General features: G+C 44.0%; 1 protein-coding gene across 2 annotated transcripts in view; it reads right to left on the bottom strand.

The window, feature by feature from the left end:
- LOC134745356 (adenylate cyclase type 2-like) overlaps positions 1 to 13,122 on the bottom strand; it is a 171,194-nt gene that overhangs the window by 22,393 nt on the left and 135,679 nt on the right. For both annotated transcript variants that reach the window (XM_063679381.1, XM_063679382.1), the window contains exons 6-7: positions 4,415 to 4,542; positions 3,702 to 3,860 (exon numbers count right to left, since the gene is read on the bottom strand). In XM_063679381.1, coding sequence (XP_063535451.1) covers positions 3,702 to 3,860; positions 4,415 to 4,542 — 287 coding nt within the window. The remainder of the gene's footprint in view (positions 1 to 3,701; positions 3,861 to 4,414; positions 4,543 to 13,122) is intronic.

The following is a 13,122-nucleotide window of genomic DNA, read 5'->3' as shown; positions in this document are numbered from 1 at the left end:
CAGGCCACAGGGGTCTATTTAAGGACTATCATTTAATATTTTACTAACTCCATTTTTGATTTTTCCATTAATATCAATTTCAAATTACCAAAAAGCTTTTAAATTATTATTCACAACGGCGGGACTAAATCGCGTAAAATAAGTCCACGGGGACAACGCCGTCCTCGAAACGTCGATGAATTTAAAACTTATTTTACGCGATTAAGTCCCGCCGTTGTGAATAATAATGAGTAAAAACCGTGAAAGTTTAAATCCGCTTTCAAATATCCCAAACCTTAACTCTCTTCTATACTGTCTAAAAACTTTAAGTTGGTTGTTACTTGTTGTTTATGAAAGAAAGTTTTACAATATTCTCACACGGTAATAAAGTAGTAGGTAGTAACTTAGCAACCAAGCACATAATTATCGCTAAAATGTATTTACTTACATTAACTTATCACTAAAATATAACAAAGTCGCTTCTTGCTGTCTGTCTGTCCATATGTATGCTTAGATCTTTAAAACTACGCAACGGATTTTGATGCGGTTTTATTTAAATAGATAACGAGGATCGAATACCGATATATTTCTCATACAAATTAACCGGTATTAAATTTCGGTATCTCGGTTGTATATGTATATTTTTTTAATTTCATTTAGGTAATCTGATAACTCATTGTCCTTACCTAAATACCATTCTACAATATCAAAGAAATATTTCAAATGCTACGTGATATTTTGATTTTAAGTTATACCGGTAACGATCCATGATAAATATTGATTCAAGGGGAAGGTTTATATGTATAATACATCAGCATTGCACCCATGCGAAGCCGAGGCGGGTCGCTAGTTAGGAATATATAAGACATATTGCCAGGAAATGGTAAACGAATACGTCATTAAAAACATATGATAGAATGATATCTATTGTATCTGTTAGAAGTCGATAAAAAAGGTCCATCAAATCAAAAAAAATCGCCTTGTACCTCGGAGTGTCATTTTCCTTGGGAAATCTTCATTTTTCCTTTAGCAAAAGGGAAGAAAAGTTATTCTTATCAAATTCTTCGAGTCACTGAAAAAAGGATCGATTCTCATCAATTTGAATTAGTGAAGAAGTCATCGTCTTGGAACAGTTTTCTTTTAAGGGAGTTTTAGATGGAGTTATTTAATAGTTATTTGTTTTATAAGGGGGCAAAGTTGTTAACCGCTCGTGCTAAAATTGAATGACAAGCGTAGCGAGTGATTCGAAAAGCGGAATCTTGATCGTTGCGAGAGTTTCAAGGCACGAGGGTTAAAAGAAAGTTTCCACCGAGTGAAACACAACATTTTTCACCACACCAACGCAAGAAAAATACCAAACTGTAAAACATCAAACAAAATGAAACCAAATCAAATCCAAATAAACGTTATTGTATATTTATCATTTAAAAGTCAATTCTACGCATTAAATTCTACACAAAAACTCCTAGATATCTTTGCGTTAAAAATACATCTTGTTGTAGAAAATACTTGCTGAATCCAGATTTAGCGCTTATACCATTTCAGGGGATATTTTCTTAATAGCATATTTGGCGGAATATGAATTCCACTGTTGTCTATACATTTGTACACGTGCTACCCCAATACCAACATTTTACTCGACTGCGACTTAACCAGAAAGTAGGGTTATGGGTTTAAGTCCAGATGATTCAGTACAACCTGTAGCTCATAGCGGATACTGGACGATTTTTTTAAAATGACATATCGGTACCTTGCCCTTCACAACCATGTTTTATTAATAAAAATCAATACAGCCGCCTTGAGAGGACGCCGAATATTAAATCATATTTTTTCTTCTCGCGCCTAAACTATTGAACGGATTTCAATAAAATAGACATCAGTAGATCGACAATTATACTACTCTACACGAAGGCTATGCAATACAAATTGACTTAAATTAACGGAGAAAAAATGTTTAAGGCTAAATAATGTGACTGCAAAAACAGATTTTAGGTCTTAAATGGGGTTTGACAATAGTGACAATAATCAAATACAGACAGAATATGAAAAATATACGACTTTTTTGTTTTTACGTAACATAACTGCATTTTCCCATCCTAAAGCGAAAAGCAAACTTTTCTCCCGAGTGCATTAACCGTAAAAGCTTTTCCCTGAACGCATCCTGTCGGAAAAAAAACTAATTACTGGACAGCAAGTAAAAGGTGCTTCTGTTTTATGTTATATTTAAGTTTTAAAACGTGTGATGGAATTTCATATAATGATATTTTTTCCAACAGAGCTTGTTTTACATCTTTTGTTATGGTATTTGTTTATCTAAATTTATATTACTGGCTGAAAAGGTTGTTTATGGAATTTTATGAATATGTATCTCACATATTTATGTATTTTAAACGTCCTTGTTTTCGCACCCTTTTTAGTACAATGGGTGTCTCGAATTTCAATGTGTGATGTTTTATTTTCACGTGTTCTGATACTTCATTTGACTATAAAAGGGATTTTAGGCTCTACTCCTACCTATTTGTTATTAACCACTTGTTTTATTTTATGATGGTAGTAAAGAGTATAATTAAATCCATAATATAAATGTGACGTTTTGTTGTGATATACTTAATATTCTCTCATATTGAGGAAAATCCGAAAAATTTATAATATTTAATTTGATTATGCGACGGATAACACAAACGCGATTCTTCCTATTCGCGATTCCCATACAATACGATTCCCATAAATATCGACTGTGTAGAATTCCGAATGTAGTAAACTGCAGTTGTGTGGAATCCATATTGTATGGGAATCACAAATAGGAAGAATCGCGTTTATGTTATCCATCACATAATCCTTTTAGGTACAAAGGTGTGTTGCTTAACACCGAAACACACTTTTGCCGCATGAGGTAAAAACTGAATGTGAATAAAAAACAATCAATTTTATAGTACACACACGCCATTTAAGTTCTTATTTCTATGTACCTGAAATCGAGAATGCAGTACAGGTTCCCGGAGACTTAGACCATTCCTGCTCTGGGGAATATACCCAGCAAATCCAAATGGATTGTTGATTGCATTTGTTTTGTTTAATTGAATTATTATAATCCTCACATTGATGTTTTTTTTATTAAACCACGAATACCTACGAGTAGCGAGCGTTTGAAAAGTTTAATCACCGTGTAGACTTACATACGCGTCGAAATATATTCGTCAACTTTTATATTGGGTATTTGGATCATGCAGTTAACTGTTTCTTCAAAATTCGGAAAAAAGGCAACTGCTCAATCAGCGGCGATAAGCGAGAAACAAGTAGCGATGAGCCTGTGTCTTATCTTAGAAAAAGTACTCGCCAACATTTGAATAAATAGACAACTACATATACATAATCAATTCAGATTAATTAAAAAAAAAAAAAAAAAATTCAGATTATATAACTTGGTCACATACGGTAAGTAGGTATGAAGAATAACACGACATCGTTTTCCCGCCGCCAATAGAACAGAGTTTTGGACAATAATTTTAAATACTTAAAATGTTACTTTCGTTTGTACGTGTATTTTACTTACGAGTATTAATTTTAATATTGATATAAACTCACCCCGCGATCAAGCCGGAATCCATGTGGTTGGCGAGCGTGACGTCATCGCTCCACACGTCGAACTGCCACCGCAGGCCTAGCATGCCGCATAGCACATTGCCGGTGTATATGCCATAATTCCAGTATTATAAGCTCACCCCGCAATCCCACCGGACTCCATGTGGTTGGCGAGTGTGACGTCATCGCTCCACACGTCGAACTGCCACTTGCGCAAGCCCAGCACGCCGCACAGCACGTTGCCGGTGTGTATGCCAATGCGCATGTCTACGTTGAAACCGGTCGCTTCGCGGACGAATCTGTCGAAAAAGAAGTCATTTTAGGCCCTTACTGTCACAGCGGTATCATCGGTATGGGTGCAATATGCAGTATTTTTAATTATTGATGCGGTTGTGCAGGGGTAGCCTTCCTCCAGCCAGGAGTATCCTTGCATTAGTCTCTCTAATTTCTTACCGCCAAGTCAGGAACGGGCGAATAAAGTGCGAATTTTCTCACATGCATTGATCCTGGTTTTACTATTTTCTTTGTATCTTCCATGTTCCGCATCAATTATTAGGCTTTATTAAGATAAGTCCGGCTTAAACTCTAGCTGCACTGGTTCTACAATAAGCATACCTTTTCTTCCTTCCGTCGTTTTCGTCGTTGATGAGAGTTGTGATTCCCCTGGTTTAGTATAAACTTCTGTCTTATTATATTATGCCATCTGCATCCTCCTTTACCCCTAGCAAAATTGATGACCTGTGCTTGTCCTATTTTAACAAGATGGTCTGACCAAATCTGCACTGTCTTGAACCCCAAGCTTTTCGCCGCATTATAAAATGATAAAGACTCGAAATGGCGGCACAATAGGTACCTAATAGCATCGATCATCTGTAAACCCATGTTGACACAGTTGTATGCGTGGTTGGGACGAGACACAGGTAGACCAGACACGCAGTAGTAACAGTCTCCCAGGATCTTGATGCGCATGCACTGGTTTTCCTGTGAACAAACGGAACATTCTAGAAATTAAATGTCACAAAAGTCCAAAAATTGAGAGGATATTGAACGTGTGATGATCAGTCAATTCAAAGTTAATCACTACGCAGACATAACATAATGGGATATCCATCTCTTGTCTCACAAAACTAGTCCCGACAAAGGAATTATTCTATTTATTATATGGCATAACAAATAATCAGTTCATCAATTTAGCCTTTACCCGAATACTGCGGCTTGCGGTAGCGGCCTCTTCATTTTTGCGGTCATGACCGAAAATTCTGGGACTTAATGAGGAATGAGGACAACATGAAGTTATATAGCATGCGAGATATTTGTGACGTTCTCAATCAATAGGTACCACTTTGTCGCTTACCATAAAGACGAAATGTGCTTGTATCTTTATACGAATAAGCAGAGCGTCCTTGTGGCAAGTGACAATGTGATACCTATTGATTGAGAACGTCACATTTCTAGTTCCAAATATGACCTCTACATCGTTATTAACATTATTACATATTTATTACCTATAGAATAAAGTACGGGCACATTTAATATGTATAGGCTAATCTGGAATTAAAATCATTATATCTTGTATATATCAAACAGCATCGTATTAAACAGATTGTGCATTGCCTGAATCCTAATTCACAATTACATGCACACTAGATTCAAGTAATTGAGAGCTAAGAGGCAGTCAATTAAAACTGATGGCAGTGGACGCCGTGCCTAATGGAGTTCAAAGGGAGCTCTGCAGCTGAAAGGCTTTGAACTTCGCTTATAGATGAAGTGATAAAGACAGATTGAGTTTTATTAATGGAACAGTATATTTTTAATAAAGCTTTGAGTGGGTGAAACTTTTATGTGATAAACCATTTCGCTTCAATTATGCACCTTAGTATTAATAAAATTGTGAAGGACATGTACTTATTTTCGTAAACAACATTTTAATGTTTCGTTATTGACGTAACCACCAGCTTATATAATTATGTACAGTACGTCCCACTGCTGGACTTTATATCATAAAAGGCTTCAGGTTTTAGTCGCTTCGTTAGTCCAATGCGGCTTATAGGCTTATTATTATTCCCTGTTGACGATTGATGTTTTTTCTTTACTAAATACCTGAAAACGTGACTTATACTTTCTAGGCTTAATCGCCAGGTTTAGGAACATTTTAACACCTTATTTAAACATAAACCAATCCAACTAAGCTAAAATGCAGAGAATGTTCCGAACAGCACATAAATCGCCAACTTTCCGCCCGGTTCAAGATTGCATGTCATCAGATCATGGAACACCGAGCGGGAACTTACGGTCAAAGTTCTCATGATCAAAGACGCTTCTGTGAGAAATTCATATTAAATACAAAAGAGTAATTCAGGGACATTCTTACGCCCTAAGTAATAAAATGGGTGACACAACTTTTTTTTTTATGATGAATAGGCAGGCGTTTGACCACGATCCCACCTGATGTGGAGCACGCTTACCGATGAGATACCTATTAACTCTTGCCTTGAAGAAACTCTTGTCTTGCTCTTGCTCTTCATTTTCTTGACACCTACTTGTTAATGCCTTTGACTGTAGTCATTAGCCAGTTCCATAATAAGCTATCTACTAAAGATGTAAGTAGAACGTGTTACAACATTTAGTCTAACACACTATACCTACTATATTGTCCCCTGGACAACGGACCAACGCAAAAAAAACCGTCAAAATATATTCCCTAGAAAAGTTCAATTTCAGTACATCGGAAACCGATTGAAGCGGACGCGTTTGTACACAGCTAATTTGCAATTGCAATGAAAATTTACTGGCTAAAATAAACTAAAGGGTTAACATCAGTTCTTTTTCGAAGCATTCAAATTGGCGCTTTATCGCATATACAATAGGGTTTTAATTAAATTGAATATTGAAGGGGTATCCTATAAAGGAACATCGTTCTTTTGTTTTCAGTGCCAAACGGCATCCAATGCAAACGTATTTAACAATGGCTCACGTATATTGGCGCGATTTAATTTTAATTAACTAGTCTACAAACTATTGGTAGGTACCTACTTATTTTGTTTTACAAGGGGGTAAAGTGGTTGTTTAACTCCTCGTACTAATATTGATACCCGAGCAAGCGAAAATTTTCAAAACTGAATTGTAATTTAAAGTGGAATGTTGACCGTGTCGGGACAAACTTTGCTACCGAGTGAAACACAAAAAATTTCACCACACCAAATCGAGGAAAACAATACGTATTATTATGATGTCGTAATTAGTAGACAAGTTAACCTGTTAAATCAGAGCAAAGTTTACGGATCAATAAAAAAGCAAATTAAACGCCACGACAAGAAATAGTTGATCCACACAAATACTAGCTAATAAAGCAGTGTGGATCATTCGCTAAATATTGTATTTGATTTACACACTGATTTAATTATTATTCACAACGGCGGGACTTAATCGCGTAAATTTAAAACTTATTTTACGCGATTAAGTCCCGCCGTTGTGAATCATAAATTGTATTTGATTTATTTCACAATCTGTATTTTTACATTACAGCCTGCAATAATCTCAAAATTAACTGAAAATATAAATAATCCTCGAATCAATTGGAGTAAATTAAACTGGCCGCTGTACGAATATAAAAGGGTATTGGGTCCATATTGCCAAATCAAGTGGAAATTGGCAATAAATAAAGATATTTATTGGATTGGATCACACCGCACTTTGGAGCGATAACGGTGATTTGTGGTCGTATTGTGGTAGAAAATACCCACAAAATCACCTCATGACGATGAAGAGCTGAATATTTGGGTAATTTGGTTTGTAATCTAGTAAATATTATAAATCATAGGCCTTTAGGTACTGTACAGGTCGGATACCTTTATATAACCTTCAACTATTTATGCTATTTTTATTATTACACGCTTTTATGTAGCTTTACTGCCTATATTTGTATAGGTATATTTATTTCTATATTTATGCTTCAAATCTTGTAACTTCCCGGACCGGTGTCTGATTAAGATGAAACTTGGCATACTTGCGTAATTCCGATGAAATTGCGATAATATCGAGCTGATCTATCTAAAGGAACTCTTCGATGGAAAATCGTTACTACATTATGTTTAGGCTTATTTGATCTCGAGGAGTACTTAATAATGTCTAGCAAAGGAGAGAAACAACACTCGGCAATAACTTGTGTATCAAAAAATAATTTTGATGGTATAACTTGTCTAAGAAACACACACGTATTTTTAAAACTTACCAAATAATGTTGGTTAAAATACAAGTTTGTAGTACCTAAGACCCTAGCAACGCGCCCTTTTTTTTTTTTTTTTGAACCTGACTTGGGCTCTATTGCAGGGGGGGCAAGTAGAGCGGTAGGACTGTGTGGGGGGATGGTAGCCTGGGGAAAATCCAGGACCCTTCCGCATCACACGAGACGGTTTTTGCTACGCTGGAATACTCCTAAAGAGTTTTCGCTCCAGCGCAGATCGGTTGAGCGGTCTCAACCTGATCTGAGGGTGTAAAAGGGAATCGAGCTAATGGGAGTTTTGACGCTGGTTCGCTACAACCTAGCCTAGCCGAGAAGACTCCAGCAAGAAACTCAGCTAGGCCCGACGACTGTCGGAATGATGCTAACCGGTACGCGGCGGTACCGGGTTGATAACGGACTGAATGTGTCGATGTGGTCGCGTGGTGGACGTCCCCGCCGGCGGGCAAGCCTTTGTGTACGCGTTGTGTCCGCGATGGACGCCGCACGCTCAGCGGCCATCCTAGCGATGGACGCTGAGATTGCGTCGTCCGGATCCGTGAGTGTGTGCCTGGGACGACGGACCGAGCGTCCCCTAATCAGTGTGGATCGGGTTACTTCAGAGGGGGGAGGTGGAGGAGTGGGAACGTAGTTCGCAGCCTTCCTAACTAACGGATTTCTATGGTGCGGAGCGTTATCAAAGTAACGCCGCGAAGTCTGCTTAAAGAAACCGTAAATGGAGTTAAGCCCCGAGTCACGGTGCAAACTGAGGTTCGTCTGGTACCACGGGGCACCAGTCGCCCTACGGAGGAAACGATTTTGAACGACCTGAAGCGGCTTGAGACTTGACATACTCACGTGTGAGAATGCCACACTTGAGTATGTCATGATTGGACGAACACAAGTCTTGTAAAGGGTCAGCTTATTTCTAAGTGACATTTTGCTAAACTTGTTAATCATCGACCCGAGCCTTCCTAATACGAACAGCGCTCTGTTACGTACCCTACGGATGTGGTTTCGGAAAGTCAGCCGACGGTCGAGTGTGACGCCGAGATATTTGACCTCGTTCACCCACGGGATGGGTTGGTCAAATAGCCGTACCGGTTCCACCTTCCTTTCGACCGGCGCGGTGAAAGTAGGGTGGAATATAATAGCCGCGCTCTTATCCGGATTGACTTCAATACGCCAAAGACGAAACCATTGACCGAGGTCGATGATTGCCTCTTGGAGGTATTTCCGGATAAGGTCGCGACGAACGTGAGACGTGAAAAGCGCGGTGTCATCAGCAAACAGACCAAGTTGCACCATCGGGTGTCTTGGAATGTCATTTGTGAACAACGAATAAAGCGTAGGAGAGAGGACGGAGCCTTGCGGGACTCCTGCCCTAATGGGGTGTGGGGCTGATAGCGTTCCCTCCAATCTGTAGCAAAAGCTTCTGTCCGTAAGGAAATCTCGTATTATGAGTACGAGTCTATCCGGCATTCCGATCTGATATAACTTGTATATCAGCCCGTTATGCCAGACCTTGTCGAAGGCTTTTGCTACGTCAAGAAAGATCGCACCAGTCTTTACCCCACTTAGCCGTGAGAAGCCGTCTAAGATGTGCTCCGTGAGGCGGTGCACCTGCTGGACACACGAGTGCCCTGCGCGGAACCCGAACTGTTCGTCAATGACGATTGAATTTGCGACCGTGAAGTTAAGAATCCTAGTAAGAAGGATTCGCTCGAATAGCTTCGCGACGGAACTAAGTAAGCTAATCGGCCTGTAAGAGGACGCAGACGTACGGGGTTTACCCGGTTTCGGAATTCCGATGACCGTTGCACGTTTCCACGCGGCTGGAAAGTGACAATTGGTCAGGGCGGCATTGAAGATGCCGACCAAAACGAGCAGTAGATGCGCGGGCAAAAGTCTCAGCATGCGGTTGGAAATGCCATCCGCACCCGGAGACTTCCGAACACGCAGATACCTTACGCGGGAGCTGACTTCCTCAACCGACACCGGAACGAAAGGTGAAGTTACTGGGAGACGCGATCTCCTGTCCACCTCGGAATTCACCCTCTCGACGTGGGCTTCATCGGCAGGCAGGAGGCTGGGCGTACATTGGGACTCTAAGCTACTCGCAAGGCATTCGGCTTTCTCGTCGTCCTCGAACGCGGGGGTCGGGTGATCCGGGCGATCCAAGGGGGGAGTAGACCAAACGGCATCTGATTTGAGAGATCTAGCTAGTTTCCAGTACGCCAGATGACTAGGCTTTATCTCACCCATCAGATCCCTGAACGAGTTCTCCCGAAATTCGGCAATTCGCTGCTTGGACTCGCGGCACAAGTCCTTCAGGATTTGGCGGTTTTCGGGGGAAGGCCAGTTAGAGTAAGTCCTGATAGCACGATTTTTCCTAGTCACCAACTCTCTCAGCTCCCTAGGCAGAGGGCGGCGTTGGATGTCCTCGGCCGACACCTCCCTTGAGGCCTCGCTTTTTACAGCGTTGAGGTAGTTGGTGAAAAGGTCGATCGCTTCGTCTGTCTGTTGAGTTGTGGTAATGTTGTCGGGGATGGCTCTTAACAGGGGAGAATCTGTCTTTAGGAGACCACGCGCTACCTGATCCCAGTCCACAACTGTCCTGGTAGGAGGTGCATGATTAGGGTGCGGCCCGAGTCTCAAAAGGACCGGCCTGTGATCGGAGTTTAGTTCGTGTACCACTTCTATAGAACGCAGGGTTAACCCTACGTTCTTTAGGAGTGCTATGTCAAGTATGTCGGGTCGGTGTTCTACGTTATGGGGATAGTGAGTGGGTTCAAGGGGAGTGAGGAGATCGAAAGGGATGCTTTCGAGCAAGAGACGATTGAGTCGGATGCCGTTGGGGTTGGATGCCACGCATCCCCATTGAACATGCTTACTGTTTAGGTCTCCGGCCACGATGACCGAAGGACCTAAGGAGGCGAGCCTATCAAGGTCAGTCTGAAGTATGTCGCGTTGTGGTGAAAGGTAGGTTGACGCAATCGATATTGGGGGATGACCTTCCATCGATATGCGGCAGACCGACACTTCCATGTTAGTCAGTGGCGGGGGGTCGAGACTTATGCAATGTAAACTACTTTTATAGAAAATGCACGTGCCCCCGAGTGGCCTATCCACCCTATCGTTCCTAATCTGAGTGAACCCAGGGACTCGAAAACTTCTCATAAACGGTTTGAAGAATGTCTCCTGAACTAGTAAAATGTCTACGGAATGATCGCGCAGGAAGAGAGTCACCTCATCCTTCATTCGGCTCAGGCCATTGGCATTGTAGATGCCAATGGTAAGCGAACTGGGTTTAAGCTTAAGGGAACTATGATTCATATTGGTGTTGACCGTTCTGACTGCCGGACCTAGCGGCGATTATTTTGGACAGTGCGATGTCGATCAGCGCTTCGTATTCCCTTCGCTCCAGAGGAGAGAGGGCTCCGATGCGTGGATCGACACCTGAGTGGGGGCCTTGAGCAGGCCGGCCTGCTTGACTGGCGGGAGCACCCCGGACTGATCGGGGGTCCCTCTGGGACCAGGGCGCTGAAGGCGCCGGGCGGGGGGCTGCGGCCGCTGAGGGCGGCGGGGTCCTACGCGGAGTGCCTAACCCTACGGCCGGAGGGGCTTGTGGAGCTTGTGCGTAAGCGGACTGGAGAGTCACCTGTCTCGCTTCCTGCTTGCGCCCGCTTGGTTGCGTGGACTGCGGTTTGCCAGCGGTGTTTCTACGTTTTGGAGCGCAAGGACAGCCCCCGAAGTTGGCAGTATGCCCATGGGGGAGTTTACGCTCCAAACAGTTGCAGCACCCCGCCTGCCTTCCGGGTCCTTGCAACCCTTCGGACGTTTGCAGCCGCGAGACTCGTGGTCGCCAGCGCACTTGACGCACCGGGGGGCAGAGCGACAGCCACGCGCGCTGTGGCCGTACCTCTGGCAGTTGTGACACTGCGAGATGTAGTTCCTCTTGTTAGGAGGTTCTACCCTAACTGAAATTCCTACGCAGTGTTTTATGGCTTGAAGAGCCTTACGAGTGTCCGGGGTCGGATCGGTCTTCACCAATACGATATCATATTTGCCCCTAGTCTTATGATGGAGGCGGCAGACTTCCCTGACGATGACTCCTTGTTTTTGGAGGTCCGCTTTGACCTCGTCATCAGAGATGTCCCTGGGGACATTCCTGATGACGGCCCTATGGTCTTTCTCCTCGGGGAACTGTCGCCTGTTGAACTGCACGCTAAGTTCCTCTAGGAGTCTGGCCAGGGCGCGGTAGTTATCGGATCCCTGAACCCATATTTTGAGACCGTAATAGGGCTCGGTTTGGATTTCGGTGTGGTGCACCGGGATGCCCCGCTGTTGGAACATAGCCCTAACAGCGGTCCATCTGTGCACGTCCACCAGAACCAGGAAATCGAGCCTATTATGGCTGACCCCTGGTGCCGAAGACCCGCCGCCATTAGCCAGAGTGGCTCTACGGGCCTGAGGGGCCGGCGCTGAGGGCGCCTTGGAGGCAGGAGTCGGCGGGGTCGCCGCATCTACTTCTGAGTCCGAAGACCCTCCGCCATTTGCCAGAGTGGCACTACGGGCCTGAGGGGCCTGCACAGAGGGTGCCGTGACGGAGGGAGTCCGAGGCGTCTTCGACGCCGGCGTCGAGTCCGCTGGAGACTTCGGCCGCGATCGTTTGCCCTTACGGCTGCGTTCCACCTTTTTCCACTCCTCCTTGTTGGTGTCAGTGTCGTCGTCCATGTCGTCGGTGGAGTAGATGAGGTCTAGGTTCTCCTGGTCCGTCAGTATGTGGGTAAAAGGAGAATGGGAGTAGCCGCGGTCGCGATCAGACGCCCGCTCTTCACGCGCTTTTGGCGAGCGAGAGCGGGATTTCCTTACGCTAGGAACCGCGGGGGAGCGGGCCTTATGGGCCGGAGGGGAGTCATAGACAGGCGCGGCTGCCTTTTTACGGGGCTTCCTACGGGCGCCCACGCTTGTGGGTGCGATGGCCTGAGGGGCCGGAGGCAGGGGGGCTGGTATGGCGGCCGTCGGCGCCGGCGGCGGCGGCGGCGGTCCCATGATGGCCGGAGGGGCCGGGGCAGGCGTGGTGTCTGCCGGGGTGGCCAGAGGGGCCTGGCTGTGCGCAGCTTCGGATGGCGGCATTGAGGGGCGGATGGCCTTGCCTGGGCCGGCCACGACAACAGCCTTGTCGAGAGCCGCACGCAAGAGGTCGTTTTCAGACTTCAGGTTGCTTATCTCGACCGACTGGCGGTCGTGACTGGCCCGTAGCTCCTCCATTTGCTCCCGCAACGCCGCAATCTCGGCTGTCACCTCCATCCTAATGTGGTCGCCGCACGTACTTACAA

Source organism: Cydia strobilella, chromosome 11 (assembly GCF_947568885.1).
Source record: "Cydia strobilella chromosome 11, ilCydStro3.1, whole genome shotgun sequence".
Taxonomy (NCBI): domain Eukaryota; kingdom Metazoa; phylum Arthropoda; class Insecta; order Lepidoptera; family Tortricidae; genus Cydia; species Cydia strobilella.
Note: the sequence above shows the minus strand (reverse complement) of the source record. Positions and strands in the feature narration are given on the sequence as shown.